The sequence below is a fragment of the Spinacia oleracea genome, chromosome 4 (genome assembly GCF_020520425.1).
Source record: "Spinacia oleracea cultivar Varoflay chromosome 4, BTI_SOV_V1, whole genome shotgun sequence".
NCBI lineage: Eukaryota > Viridiplantae > Streptophyta > Magnoliopsida > Caryophyllales > Amaranthaceae > Spinacia > Spinacia oleracea.
Genome location: NC_079490.1, coordinates 139732635 through 139748914, shown reverse-complemented (window position 1 = coordinate 139748914; position 16280 = coordinate 139732635). Strand labels below are relative to the sequence as shown.

At 38.2% G+C, this 16280-nt stretch overlaps 1 protein-coding gene across 1 annotated transcript; it reads right to left on the bottom strand.

Annotated features, from left to right (window-relative positions):
- Window positions 1–13119: 13119 nt before the first annotated feature.
- Window positions 13120–14734, bottom strand: LOC110778596 (ATP synthase gamma chain 2, chloroplastic-like). The gene has a single exon (XM_056826727.1). It carries the CDS (start codon window positions 14477–14479, stop codon window positions 13349–13351), a length of 1131 nt encoding a protein of 376 aa, XP_056682705.1. The 5' UTR covers window positions 14480–14734; the 3' UTR covers window positions 13120–13348.
- Window positions 14735–16280: the final 1546 nt, after the last annotated feature.

The following is a 16280-nucleotide window of genomic DNA, read 5'->3' as shown; positions in this document are numbered from 1 at the left end:
GTTGCTGCTGCTGCTGTTGTTGTTTGTTCTTGCTGTTGCTGCTGCTGGTGTTGCAGGGTTCTGCTTGTTGTTGGTGCTCCTGTTGCAGTGTTGTGGTTGTGCAGGTGGGGGTTTGGGGTGGACTGTTTGTGCAGTTGGGGGGGATTGGGGTTTAGGGCAGTGTGGTGTTGTTGTTGGGTATGGTATATATAAGGGAAATTAGTGTATGGGTGACTGCAACGGCTATATTATTCAAATTCAACGGCTAGTTTTTGGAAAAAAAATTACCAAACCTCAGGGGTATTTGGTGCTTTTTACCAAACCTCAGGGGTATTCGGTGCATTATGTTTTAACGAACTAACTGCCTAACGGAGGGTTAACGTCCGTCAGACAAAAGGGCATTTAATGATATTATTGCATACGTCAGGGGTGTTTGGTGCATTTTGAAAAGTTTAGGGGTATTTGGTGCATTAAAGTAAACCTGAGGGGCATTTGGTGAAAAATCCGTTGTTTTTTTGGTTAACTAGGATCCAAACCTCGCGCTATCGCACGCGGATGATCACCGGAAAAAAAAACGATAACGTTTGATCTCCTAAATCAAACACAGTAAAAACAAAAAAGATGTTTTTTTATTGTTGTGTTGATATCATCTTCAATGCGCTGATCTCATTGTATTACAGGTGATGAAGACTCATTTATATTATTTGGAGTTTGAGGAGTTGGATAATCAGACAAATAAGATGACGATATTCTTACTAAAAATATAGAGAACAAAGCTTGAATGGTTAAGAAATTATGTAAAATAGTTCCATAGACAACACAAATATGTATACGTCAAAGAGGTTAAATCCCTATATGTATGAAACGAATGAGATTGTAAATGTCATCTATGTAAGCCTTTTCTGCTGGTTACACCAATTTTATTAAGTTTGGGCAAACTTAATAATAAGGTAGGTTTGATTCCTGTTTTGTTTATAGATTCATACAACTCTGTGGATTTTGAGATTTTTCTAGCACCAAGTACCAAAGAATTAGAGAATCAGAAGTGATTGGATAAGGAGTGAAGCCACTGTCAATCATATATTTGTGGAAGAAGATCTTCAGCTTTCCTGTAATTCCCCATTCTTGCATAACCCGATAATAAGAGTATTATAAGTAACCAATGTTGGCACTATGTTAGCGGAAATCAACTTGTATAAGATGTGCATTTGGTAGAACCCCCATTCCCAACATATCCCCCAAAGAAACCTCGGCTTCAACAGGATTACCTTCTTAATTTGTAGAGACAAAGACAATTTATAAGAGAGCGAATTCAAACCATAGTTCTCCATACTTTTCCAGCATCTCGAAACTACGACCAATCACTTGATTCCTGCCATAACCATTATCAATAAGAATGTTATATGTTTCAACTGTGGGAGCAACTCCCTTCTCTCTCATCCTTTCCAACCATTTTTCTGACCTGATTCACCCAACCTTTTTTTATCAAAGAATTAAAGGTAACAACAGAAGGTTGTAGACCAAAAGACATACTCTGATTTCGTTCCGATGAATATCACAGCTAAGTCAATGTATGCAATCAAAAGAAAAAGATGCACATGTGTATTTTTTTTTAGTATTTATCATAAAAGAACATGAATTTCAATCAGAGATGTTATGCGTGCCTCGAATCTAGGGTGTTATAGTGGAAGGTCTGACTTCAAATGGACATATCTCATGATCTACTCATTAGATTGAGTTGATTCAAATTGGAGGTGAAAGCTTGGCGCAATAGCTTTCCAACGCCTGGTCATAAGCTCATTTTGGATGAGAAATGAGGGAGTTATGACTGTTTTACGAGAAGCTGTCATGCAGCAGGGGAAGTTCGGCCGAACCTGCTGGAAGTTCGGCCGAACTATTAGGTGGTTCGGCCAAACCTGAAGTCAGTAGCTGTGATTTTGGAGGTTCGCCCGAACTTTGGATAAGTTCGGCAGAACCTACTGGAAGTTCGGCCGAACCTGAAGAGAATCAGGAACTATGTTTTTGGAGGTTCGTCCGAACTTTTTGGTAAGTTCGGCCGAACCCTTTGAAGGTTCGACCGAACTCTGCGGGTAATCTGTTTTCTTCTCCGCACAGTACAATCGACGTGGCCTTTTCTTGTCCCTTAGATTGGTTTGTTGTCTAACACTATAAATAACAAATGTAATGAGATTTTCAGAATTAAGAGAGAGAAACACAAGTGAGGTTGAAACCCTAGATCTAAGCATACATAGAATTCTCTCTTCTTCACCTTTGAGAATTCCTCTTTGTAATCCTTTCTCCATTGAAGAGTAATACAAGCTCCAAACCCTCCCCCATGGTGGATATAGCTCATTGAAGAGTGAACCACCTTAAATCTTTGTGTGTGTTTTTAATTTCTTTAATTATTTCTTCTCATTATTCAAACATCAAATTGTCATACAAATCAACATTCAAGCCTAAAAGGTCCTTCATTTATAACAATTGGTATCAGAGCTAAGGTTGTGTTTGGGTTGTTTATTTGATTTCTTGAGAGTATTGAATACTCATGTCAACAATGAAGTTGGATATTGAGAAGTTTGATAGGTCAATTAACTTTGGCCTTTGGCAATTGAAAATGAAAGCTATTTTGATACAAAATGGTGTGCACAAGGCTCTTGAAGGGAAGGATAAGAAACCCACTACCATTACGGAAGAGAAGTGGGAGGAGATTGATTTGAAGGCTTTGTCGGCTATACAACTTTGCCTCTCGAATGAAGTATTGAGGGAAGTTGCCAAGGAGGAAACCGCGAATGATCTATGGTCGAAGTTGGAGGCTCTTTATATGGCTAAAAGTGTCACCAATCGTCTACTACTCAAGAGTAGACTCTATGATCTTCGGCTTGAGGAAGGTAATTCTCTTAAGTCTCATTTAGATGAGTTCTTTTCGATTGTTATGGATCTTCAAAATATTGATGTTGTTTTAGATGATGAGGATCTTGCAATTTACTTGTTATGTTCATTACCACCATGCTATAAACATTTTCGTGAAACTATCTTGTATGGTAGAGATGATTTGAGTATTGATGATGTTAGAGATGCTTTGACCCAAAGGGACTTAATTGATAATCAATTAATTTCTAAATCATCAATTAACTCCAATGATGGCTTGTTTTTGAGGGGTAGAAATCATGAGAAGACTTCTACTAGTAATGGTGGCAATGGGGGAAAGAATAGGGGTCGGTCCAAGTCAAAGAAACCGAATCCTAACCGTAACAAGTCTTGCAATTATTGTCACATTAAAGGCCACATTAAGTCGGAATGTTGGAAGTGGCAAAAGAAACAATCGGGAGGTGATGGTAAGTCCGGAAAGGGCAAAGAACCTCATGCTACCGCCGAGGCTAGCTATGTTGATACCGATAGTGATATTGGTGCATTGGTTGCCACTCATGGAAGAATCAAGGGTAAGGATGAATGGATTTTGGATTCGGGTTGCTCGTTTCATATGACCCCCAACAAGGATCTCTTTAGCTCTTATGAGGAGTATAATGGAGGTAATGTCACCATGGGAAACAATGCAACGTGCAAGGTGATTGGAATTGGGACGGTAGCCATCAAAATGTTTGATGGTATTGTGAGAACCTTAACTAAAGTTCGTCATGTTCCGGAGCTAAAGAAGAATTTGATCTCTCTTGGCACTCTTGACACTAACGGTTGTAAGTGCATAGCGGAAGGTGGAGTAATGAAGGTTGTGAAAGGTGCTCTTGTGTTGATGAAGGGTGCCAAAGTGGGTAGCTTGTACTCATTGCAAGGATCCACCATGGTAGGCTCGGCAAATGTTTCCACAAGTACTATGAGTGATAGTGAAACCAAGTTATGGCATTTGAGACTTGGTCATATGGGGGAGCATGGTATGTCGGAGCTTAGCAAGCAAGGTTGTTTTGGAAGCTTGAAGCTTGGAAGCCTTGGCTTTTGTGAGCATTGTGTGTTTGGTAAACACAAGAGGGTTAGCTTCAAACCCGCGGTACACAACACCAAAGGGATACTTGAATACATCCATTCGGATTTGTGGGGACCCTCTAGAGTTCCTTCGATTGGTGGTTGTAATTATTTGCTCACTATAATTGATGACTTCTCTAGGAAGGTTTGGGTGTTCTTTATAAAGCATAAAGATGATGTCTTTGATGTGTTCCATGATTGGAAGACCATGATTGAAAAGAAGACCGAAAAAAAGATCAAAACCTTGAGTACCGATAATGGTCTAGAGTTTGTAGAGAAGAAGTTCTTGAAGTATTGTCTCAAGCATGGCATTGTGCGGCATCGAACTTGTGCGGGTAGACCTCAACAAAATGGGGTTGCGGAGCAAATGAATAGAACTCTCTTAGAGAGGGCTAGATATATGCTTTCACAAGCAAATTTGGGGAAATCTTTTTGGGCGGAAGCCGTTTCAACGTAACGGCTTGTTACTTGGTGAATCGCTCTCCTCACTCGGCTCTTGACTTCAAGTCACCTCTTGAGGTATGGTACGGAAAACCCGTTGATTATTCTAGTTTGAAAGTATTTGGTTGTCCGGCTTATATTCATATTAGTGATGGTAAACTTGAACCTAGAGCTAAAAAATGTATTTTTGTTGGCTATGGTTTAGGAGTTAAAGGTTATAGAGTATGGTGTAACCAATCTAGAAGAGTCATAACTTCTAGAGATATTGTTTTTGATGAAAATTGTATGATCACTCCGGGAAAGAAGCTTTCTATTTGCAATGATGTAGGTTCACACCATGATACCGAGGAGGAGGTGGAGCTAGATGAGCATTCACATGAAGATGGTCCCTCATCAAGGAGACCTCGTGAAGCGACACCACAAGCTCAAAAGAAATCTATTGCCGAAGAAAGAGCAAAGAGACCAATCAAGCCTCCAAGTAGATACATTGAGGAGTGTGATTATGTTCAATATGCTCTCTCCGTTGCAAGTCAAGTGGAGACCGATAATGATGATCCTTGTTCATTCAAGGAAGCAATGTCAATAAATGATGCCGGCAAGTGGTTGATGGCCATGGAGCAAGAAATGGAGTCCTTGCACAAGAACAATACTTGGAGCTTATGCTTGCACCGAAAGGCAAAAGAATTGTTGGGTGCAAGTGGGTGTACAAGAAGAAGGAAGGTACACCGGAATCGGGCGGTCCCGTCTACAAGGCAAGAGTTGTTGCAAGAGGTTTCACACAATTTGAAGGCGTTGACTTTCATGAAGTATTTTCTCCGGTTGTGAAACACTCATCCATAAGGGTGTTGCTTGCCTTGGTAGCTATGGAAGACTTGGAGTTACACCAACTTGATGTGAAGACCGCATTCCTCCATGGGGATTTGGAGGAGGAGATCTACATGAAGCAACCGGAAGGTTTTGAGGAGAAAGGGAAGGAAAATCATGTGTGTCATCTTTTAAAGTCCTTGTATGGCTTGAAGCAATCTCCAAGGCAATGGTATAAACGATTTGATTCGTTCATGTTGGCACATGATTTCACAAGGAGCTCTTATGATAGTTGTGCCTATTACAAAGAACTTGTGAGTGGTTCCTTCATCTACTTGCTCTTATATGTAGATGATATATTGGTGGCTTGCAAGAATATGATTGAGATTGACAACTTGAAAAAGTTGTTGGCAAGTGAGTTTGATATGAAAGATCTTGGTGAAGCCAAGAAGATTCTTGGTATGGAGATTATTCGTGATAGGAATGCGGGTGTTTTGTATCTTAGTCAAAAGAGATACATTGAGAAGGTGCTTGAGCGCTTCTCCATGGTGCATGCAAAACCCGTTTCCACTCCATTGAGTTCTCACTTTAAGCTCTCAAAGGAGCTTAGTCCTCAATCCAAGGAAGAAGAAAAGTCCATGGCTCACATTCCATACACTAGTGCGGTTGGAAGTGTGATGTATGCCATGGTGTGTTCAAGACCGGATATAGCGCATGCGGTGAGTATGGTTAGTCGGTATATGTCAAGACCGGGAAAGGTCCATTGGGAAGCCGTGAAGTGGTTGTTGAGGTACTTGAAGGGTACCTCAAACGTTTGCCTTGAGTTTGGTAGAAATGCAAACGGGCTTGAGGGGTTTTGTGATTCGGATTATGGAGGTGATTTGGATGACCGGAAATCTACTTCCGGCTATGTCTTTACTTTAGGTGGTACGGCCGTGAGTTGGCAATCAACGCTACAAGATGTTGTAGCTCTTTCAACTACGGAGGCCGAGTTTATGGCCATTACCGAAGCATTCAAAGAAGCAAAGTGGCTCAAGGGTCTAGTGGGAGAGTTTAGTCCATGTTCAAGCTTGGTGTCCGTGTTTTGTGATAGTCAAAGTGCCATACATTTGGCTAAGAATCAAAACACATTCTACAAGAGAACCAAGCACATTGACATCAAGTACAACTTCGTTCGAGATGTGATAGCTAAGAAAGAATTGCTCTTGAAGAAGATTGGTACCGAGGAGAATCCCGCCGACATGTTGACAAAGCCTTTGCCGACAACTAAGTTCACTTTGTGTGTGGACTTAGTTGGTCTTTCTCCATGGTCGATGTAAGCCCATAAGGGCTTGTTGGGAGTGTGTTTGGAGTATAGTTTGGTATTACATTATGAGGAAGTGTGGAGGATTCAGGTCAAGGTGGAGAATTGTTATGTGTGCCTCGAATCTTCCTTGAAGGATGTTAGGGTGTTATAGTGGAAGGTCTGACTTCAAATGGACATATCTCATGATCTACTCATTAGATTGAGTTGATTCAAGTTGGAGGTGAAAGCTTGGCGCAATAGCTTTCCAACGCCTGGTCATAAGCTCATTTTGGATGAGAAATGAGGGAGTTATGACTGTTTTACGAGAAGCTGTCATGCAGCAGGGGAAGTTCGGCCGAACCTGCTGGAAGTTCGGCCGAACTATTAGGTGGTTCGGCCAAACCTGAAGTCAGTAGCTGTGATTTTGGAGGTTCGCCCGAACTTTGGATAAGTTCGGCCGAACCTACTGGAAGTTCGGCCGAACCTACTGGAAGTTCGGCCGAACCTGAAGAGAATCAGGAACTATGTTTTTGGAGGTTCGTCCGAACTTTTTGGTAAGTTCGGCCGAACCTGACCTTGGTTCGGCCGAACCCTTTGAAGGTTCGACCGAACTCTGCGGGTAATCTGTTTTCTTCTCCGCACAGTACAATCGACGTGGCCTTTTCTTGTCCCTTAGATTGGTTTGATGTCTAACACTATAAATAACAAATGTAATGAGATTTTCAGAATTAAGAGAGAGAAACACAAGTGAGGTTGAAACTCTAGATCTAAGCATACATAGAATTCTCTCTTCTTCACCTTTGAGAATTCCTCTTTGTAATCCTTTCTCCATTGAAGAGTAATACAAGCTCCAAACCCTCCCCCATGGTGGATGTAGCTCATTGAAGAGTGAACCACCTTAAATCTTTGTGTGTGTTTTTAATTTCTTTAATTATTTCTTCTCATTATTCAAACATCAAATTGTCATACAAATCAACATTCAAGCCTAAAAGGTCTTTCATTTATAACAAGAGAAGAATCAAACAGTTGCCACAAATTAACAAGAACAACAAACACTTGCATAGAAATTAACCAAAAAGACAATCATAAAAGGGACAAAGGCCAAAGGAGTGAACTAACTAAAGGCAATGACATGTAGATAACGAGTAGAGTTCGAGGTCTGAATGTTTATAATGTCGACCTTCTCTACTGAAGAATGGAGATTTTAACGGCTGCAAGAACAACCATGGGGTTTTCTTCACACAATTATCACTGTGCAGGCTGGATAGGGCAGTCTCCCTTGTGTAAGGGAAGTGAAACTAATAGATTATTACCATCAGACTCGAGGAAAGACAGCCTGGTTTTTGAACTGCTTCTATCATTATTAATTCTCACCTATTAAATTAAAGTGATATTTTCCAAAGGTAAAATAAGTGATGGCATCTCGTTTCACTTGCACAGTTGCACCTTCCGGGTCTGCCATAGTAAGGGCAGTAAATCACAAAACCTGGTGCACTTACTTTGCTCTACAAGGGCAGGATTGGGAGACGATAAACTGATAAGGCATTATCTAGCTCAGCAGCTAAAACACGAGCGCAGAAAAAAGGAAACGATACACTTTCAACTGTTTCTTTTATTTCTGATAGAATACTACGGTAATAACTGTAAACCTGTGGCCGCATAGAGTCTATTCTAATTTCCCTAAGACCGACCCCTTTACTGGAAAACAGTTGAATATCACTATGCAACATAATTTTATGTCACGTACCATAATCTAGCAACTTGGTTTTGGTATAAACACCAACCAGTTGACAAGTAACAAGTTCAGTGGTATATATATATATATATATATATATATATATATATATATATATATATATATATATATATATATATATATATATATATATATATATATATATATATATATATATATATATATATATATATATATATATATATATATATATATATATTCTAGCATGAGATAGGCTTCCTGGAGCCAGACTCCACAAGAGCTTCAATAATGTGTTTTATCGTGGCCCATTCATTTGGATAGACGCATAGACCCCAGTTGTTGTCATTCTCTTTTAGGTCCCTCTGTATTATAGACTAACGTGCTACAATTCTACAGTGTATTGAGATTTAAGAAGTAGGAGCTACAAAGAAGTCCAAGGTTAGTATAGGCTACTAACGAGCTATGGTTGATAAGACCATAACATCAATTATATCAACAAATATACCTACCAAAGACCAAAACACAATAACTAATACTTCGTATAACTAAATTATATTTCCACGTGGAGATGGAATCGAAACAGAATAGACAGATACAAATTTCCTTCAGTCCCAGTTTTCTTCCTATCTACAATATCCCAATTAGTAGAACCACAAAACAGAGGAAAGAATCTGGAACAACTCACACTTTAAGCTAGCAAAATTTAATCTGATTCAATTTATTGAGAGTAACCAACCCAATCCTAACACATATAACCAAGCCTTTTATCATATCATTATATTATGCTTTTACCAAAGATACCTTTTTTTTAGCATGCTCTACCACTAAACCAATGCATATACGGTATATACCCGAATTACTAAATCTACTTTTACTTACCAAGCGATATCTAACCTTATACAACAGATGGTGGTATATTATTTGCTGGATAAAGTATATGTGATAATCGATCTAGAAAAGTAATAGGCTATTTACTGGCTTCTTTTCCAACCACTAATGTACAAGTTCCACAGCCAACAGACTTGAAGTGGTTTTTAGTTCATGTCATAGATACATTAGAACTCTAAATTCATGACAACAACATGGATAATGAGACATGATTAACTAAACACGCAATAACCAACTAATAAAATAGCATAGAAAAATTGCAGAGAACTATAAGAAAAGACTTTACGAGGAAGACTCACTAACCATTTACGACTATGACCGTAGCAAAAACTCTGCTGGATGGTGAAGCCTGGGTCAGCCTTGTATGTGTGCAACAGCCTTCTTAAAGAGTCCACCTGATTTCACCTGGAAACAATGGCCTTGCACCAACAAGATGGTGCAGTGACAGTGTGACACCAAGAGAGCCACGGGATGTGCAGCTAGAATACCATAGATGTCTCCTCTAACGTCAAGCTGATGACAGAAAACAAATGCAAACTACTATTAAGGCAAATATAAACCTTAAACAACTTTATATGCATCAATCAAATCAGAAAGCCAAGCCTCTAGGGTCTACTGGAATATATGTAAAAAAACACTATTATTAATTCGGATGGAAACTATTACAAAGATGTGAAGTTGTCAACAGTCAAGGACGTGTTCGGTATAGTTCATTGCAGGCAGACGTCATTGAAGGCGAACATAAAGGTTCACGTTTATATACCTTCACAGCTTCAAAGACGATCATCTAAGAAGAGAAAAAATAGCTTAGATGCTTAGTAATCTTCGTGGAGTATTAGTGTACATGAACTATCTCTATTTTCTAATCTACTCCTTCTAAAAGGAAAAGAAAATTATCTAGGAGTGCTCCTTTCCTTTTCTGGTTCTATTTACATAAATTTTGGTACAACCTTCAATAGCGCCAAATCTCCACTTTACCTGAAAATTCAAACAGTAATCATCAGATTGACCTTAGTAGTTTTTCCCACTATCCCGGCCATGAGATTACAGTTGCATATTGATAAGTATGTAGTTATCGTGGCAGTGATCCCTTTGTTTTCTAACACGGGAACCTCAAAAGATTCGATCTAATGCCCAAGGGCAGAAGGGTGGCTGATCTGAATTCTGAATAACAGGATGTGACATCAAAAGTCAAAGATACTAACTGAAAGTTGTACTAACGGCAATTTCTTCAGGTTTTGACTCATCCATTACCTTCTCCAACCCCCTAACCTGACCCAAATGTAGCTGATGTTATCACACTTATCAACATATCGCACTGTCCAGTTCCTGCCCATGCGTTCTCTTCATCAACTGGCATCAGTTTTCTGTCGAGTTAAGGCGCAGACAATCAATCTTTCATTTACAGATCCAAGACTTCACACTGAAAACGGCACAACATTAAGACGACAAGACATAAGGGTCTGACGGTGAGAGCCTATGGCATGATGGATCCTCACCTGACTACTATAGGAAGGCAGTCATCGAGTTTTGATATAAATGTCTCTGTTCATATGGCATTATTGTTTTTCACATACAACTTGTAAATGTGAACAAACCCAACCTTGCAAAGTCAAGTCCTAGATTAAAAACTTTTGTCAAACTGCTACTTCTTTTCTATCCAATTCTAATTCATCCACAATGTAGGGTGGTTCCTGATCAGAGCACACTAAAGAAAATAATGGCTAACATATATAAAAATAAAAATAAAAATAAAAAAGAGAATATGAGCTGACCTTCATATCGTGATGGATTCCCTCGGCTTACAACTTCTAATCGTTATTCGCAGGTTACTATATACACAGTCGGGCTATTTCTAATCTCGCAGCACTCCCCTGCGTGGTGCCTGTTCATGCAATCATATTTATCCTGTTAATACACAAACCAGTGTAATGACTCCAATGAAAATGTCAAATATTTGTTTCCAAGCTCAAATGGTAGTGATCAGACATAATATAACGAAGTTCAACAAGGTCACCAAGAATGGAACTATAATGCAAGCTGCTGCTATAAGTTCTTGAGACTCCCAAAATCAAGGAATAAAAAAAGCCAAAGAAACGACTATAAGTAAAATAAATCAGTTTGATATTAATTTAAACCCCCATTAATAAGGTTCTAAATCCACCACTTCAAGGTCATAACATTTCACTCTTTGTTGCTGAAACTATGATCAGTTACTCAAATTACTCGGAACACATTAGCTCAAATTCATATTGCACAAGTGCAAAACCCAGAGAAAATCAATAAGCAAGCGATTCTCTTCTTTATATATTCCAAATAAAAGATCAAGGAAACAAACCTTCATCCACTTTTCAGGACCCGCCTTTGAAGCAGACAACCATTTACGACTATGATCATAGCAAACAATACAACCACAGCAAACTCTGCAGTAACAATGGTCCCGCATTTCCCTCTATTCTAGTTCAGTGTAACAAATAATTAGGGATCAATAGAAACAATAATACCATGACAACAAAAACTACATCATAATTAGGCATTTCAGGCTATCAAGTACCTAAAGAAACCAAGGTAAACAAAGTACAAATAAAGCAATAATGGCAATGCAGATTCTTCATTTTGAAAACAGAATTTTCACCATTTACCACAATGTTTTCATAAATAACATGTAAACCAAGGTACAGATCGAACAGTTATAAAAGTACCTAAACCTAATAGGCGTCGGTGCTCAAAGGGTCAAAATCACAAAGGCGCTTGCAATAAGAACAACCCATGGTGGAGCAGTGTATGCTGGATCGAATTGTAGAATAACATGAAAGTTTGTCCTCATCGGTACAGTTTTACTTGCAGCAATCACCAGTAGTTTCAGGCAAGACCAACATAATGATCAGCAACCAAAATTGGTTGCAGAATCAATGTAACTCCATACGATTCTCCCCACAGAAAGCATAGCACCAAATCCATAATCAAAATCTTAAACACCAGGAATTCCCAACAACTTCCAGTCAACAAATTATCAATAGAAAAAAAATCCCCCAAACCAAGAATTTCAGTTTCGAATCCCAACCAAATCAGTCAAACTATCAATTAAAATACATAATCTCAGAAATTTCTGATGATTTCAGCATAACAAAGCTATCAAACAACCCTAAAAAAATATCCCTTGAAAATTTTGAACAAAATTAACCAATAATTATTCTCCACATAATTTGCTGAAACACAGTAACCAAAAATCGACCTTCTTCAACCCCACCACCAAAAGAATCATCCCATGTCAGTTCAACCCCACAGAAATTCAATTCAACATTCATTATAAACAATGGCTAATAATGCTCCAAGCAGGGTCATGTGCAAATTGCAAAAATGTTTGAGTATTATCATATTATAGTTTATAACTCACACTCTCACAGGAAATATGATTAATTCTCTCAATACTCCCATGGACAAAGATTTCAAACTTCATAGAAAACTGGCTCAGCTTAAGTCATAATATCATTAGCTCTTAGAAGTCTCACGCGATTTAGGATGGAAGGGGTATACATGCAGGTTTGTATAGAGAGCAGAACCAAACTCACATGAGCCACAAGGTCCGCCTCATTTGTTACAGATGTGGGCCTTGTGACTCATATGGAAATATCTAAATTAATGGAGAATGGAGTATTCAACCCCAAATTCAGTTTTACCTCAACAGCAGATGGGAACAATGTCATACCCCCAATAATGCTAAGCCCGGTAAGATATGCACTATGACCTGGTATATCTAACCTGTATATTCTAACCTGTATATTCCAACTGTCCTATATGCCTGGACATAGACATAGATCAACAAGTTAACACATAGTGTAGACATAGAGATAGATCGAAGTTAACAGAAAGTGTGACGAAGACATTACATTCACTACGTTTTGCGTTCTGATAGTTTATGAGGACATGGGGTGGGGACTGTTTAGTGTTTTACTGTAAAATCAGAAATAGGCTCATGTAGGCCTATCCAAACATGCAGACACAGTGTATGATAAACCCGATGTAAAACTTATATCCCTCAAAAAAAAGTTGTAATAAGATAGAAGAGTAACAGGTGCTATTTTCAACTTATATCAGTTTCAAAACCTCAGACATCAGACCTAGAGTTGTGGAGTCTATCCTTCAAGAAAAGTAGGGCCATGTCTCAAAGTCTAAAAATTGAATCGCACTAACCAATTAACAAAGGAAAACACTAGAAGCTAATAAACTTGTCTCATTTAAAGCAGCAAATACCAAAACTAGTCATATGGTCTAAGAGCTTCAGCTCCAGCAACAATCTCTAATAGCTCTTCAGTAATCTTAGTCTGCCTTTGTCTATTGTATGCAATAGAAAGAGTCTTCTTCAACTCCACAGCATTATCATTTGCATTATTCATGGCATTCATCCTCGCAGCTAGCTCACTGGCCACTGACTCTTGCAGTGCTCTTAGTATCTGGCTGTTAAGATACAGAGGCATCATTGCATCAATAATCTGAACTGGGTCTTGCTCGAACTCCAAAAGAGGCTGCACTTGTTGCTTCTTTTTCTCAACTCTCAGTCTTTCAACAGCTAACTTCCCTTCCTTACTCGTCAACCTAAAGAACTCATCCTCTAACGCATAAACACTGTTCCCATAAGCATCAACAGCCTTCCCCTTGGGTGAAAGCGGAAGCAAGGTACGAATCACAGGATCAGACTTAACCAATGACACAAACTTGGTGTACAACAGCTCAACCTTATCAACCTCTTCACTCACAAATAGAGAGAAAACATCATCAGCAATTGTCTGTGCTTCTTTGACAGTCGGGAATCCCTCTCCCTCAACAAATCGATCCACAGAGACAAAAGACACCCGCCTAGAAAAATAAGCATTTCCCTTCTTCCCAACACTTATAATTGTACAACTTAACCCAAGTTTCTGCAATTCTTGAATCCTAGCCTCAGCCTTCCTAATAACAGCACTATTAAACCCACCACAAAGTCCTCGTTCGCCGGTAATCACCACAAGAGCAACTTTCTTAACAGTCCTAACATTAGCTAAAGGAACATCTACATCACCTTCTAATTGAACACTGTCATTGATATTGCACAACATATCAGCTAAACCCTCAGCGAATGGCCTGCCACTAATAACAGCCTCCTGAGCTCTCCTAACTTTGGCCGCAGCCACAAGTTTCATGGCTTCTGCAATTTTCTGGGTGTTCTTTACAGTGTTGATTCTATCCCTTAGCTTTCGAATTGTGCAATTGATTTGAAATCGGGAAGTGGGGTTTGATGAACTGGGCAATTGATGAAATGGGTTGGATTTCAATTCAAAAAAAGTTGAGGATTTGGGGTAAATTGAAGGGTTTAAAGTTAATCGTAATACAGAACTCGAACAGCAAGACATGATGCTGTAAATTGTAACTGCAATACAATTTTGGTGAATGAAAAAATTCAAGCAAGCAATAAAAAAGCTGATTGCATTGAATTAAAGACGTATAAGCTACTCGTATATAGCTCACCGGCAGAGAAGGTAGCAGTCAGTAGAAGTGCACTCGCTCTTCTTGTTCTTGCCTGCTTGCAACAGCAGCACCTCTAATTCCCGACAAAATTACGGTGGAAGAATCAAACTACTCCTCCGTCCCTCTAAGCTATAGCCTCATTCGAAGTTTTGTTTCGCAAGTTTAATGACTTAGTGTGCGTTCTATTCAACTGATTTTCACTTATTTTTCCTAAACTTATCTGAATTGAACTTAACTGAACTTGCAAAAGGTCTTGCGCGCACAAGGTGCACAATAAATTTATTGTACACCAAGATAACTTTAACTATTTTTTTTGTAACTTTAACTTAGTTTTGATTAACTTTTATATTAGTAAAAAAAATTAATAGATAAATATTTTAAAGGGTTAAATTATTAATTTTATACATTATTAGTGATTTTGAAGAAATAAGTTTTACTAAAATGAAATAATTTATCACTTAAAAATAGATAACTTTTACATATATATGCTTAACTTTTAAGCATTTTGAGTTAACTTTTACTCCGGTGTACAATATTTATTGTACACCCATTGTAAATAAGAATTTGTGCTGAACTTATCTGAACTTATTAGAATAAATTAAAATTTATTTTAGTTATAAATTATACTTGGTCAACCCTTATTTTTCCTTATCTGAACTTATCTGAACTTATTTTTTCTCAAATAAGTGGAAATAAGGTGAACAGAACATAGCCTTACAAAAGGTCTTTCATTTTATCCGGTTTATATAATTTTTACCTAATTTTGGACTGGTTAGTAGAGGAAGTATTTTTGCATATCTGATATGTGCTTGTAGGACCAGGTTCTGGTGAGAACCTCCCTTATAATGAGAACCTCTGATAGTTGTTGGATTAAAACAAAACGGACGGAAAGTAAACATAAGATCAAGAAAAGTAAACACAATATCGACAGAAAGTAAACACAAGATCGGAAAAAGTAAACACAACATCGAGTAAAAGTAAACACAATATAATCAAAAGTAAACGCAACATCGACAGAAAGTAAACATAAGATCAAAAAAGTAAACACAACATCGAGTAGAAGTAAACACAATATAATCAAAAGTAAACACAACATCGACATAAAGTAAACACAAGATCAGAAAAAGTAAACACAACATTAGAAAAAGTAAACACAAGATCGGGTAAAAGTAAACACAATATAATCAAAAGTAAACACAAACATCGACAGAAAGTAAACACAAGATCAGAAAAAGTAAACACAACATCAACAAACAAATAAAAACTAGAAAACCTTATTTAATTTAACTTGTTTGAAAATAAAAATTAAAAGGGGAATCCCCTGGGGACACAAAAGAAATCGAAAAACAAAACCCAGAATCGAAGGCAGAACAAAGATGTTCAATATAGTTGAAGTTAGAAGAAGAGAATATGAGAAATGAGGAGGAGGAGGTTGAGAGAAAGAGAGAGAGAGAGAGTTTGAAGGAGAGAAGGAAGGAAGAGAGAGAAGGAAATTCTGAAAATTAGGGGAGTGGGAGAGGTCATTCAGAGCTGTAAAACTACATAATTGCCCTTAATGAAGTCCTTTGGTCGGGTAGGGTAGATTGTAAGCTGTTAGATTGATTTGATCAACGGTTGAGATTAGTTCTCAATTCTCATTTTAAGGGGTGGTTCTCACCAGATCCTGATTCTGTGCTTGTATATGCA

Coding starts and splice junctions, on each gene's coding strand:
- LOC110778596 (XM_056826727.1), bottom strand. CDS start 14,479: ATGTCTTGCTGTTCGAGTTCTGTATTACGATTAACTTTAAACCCTTCA.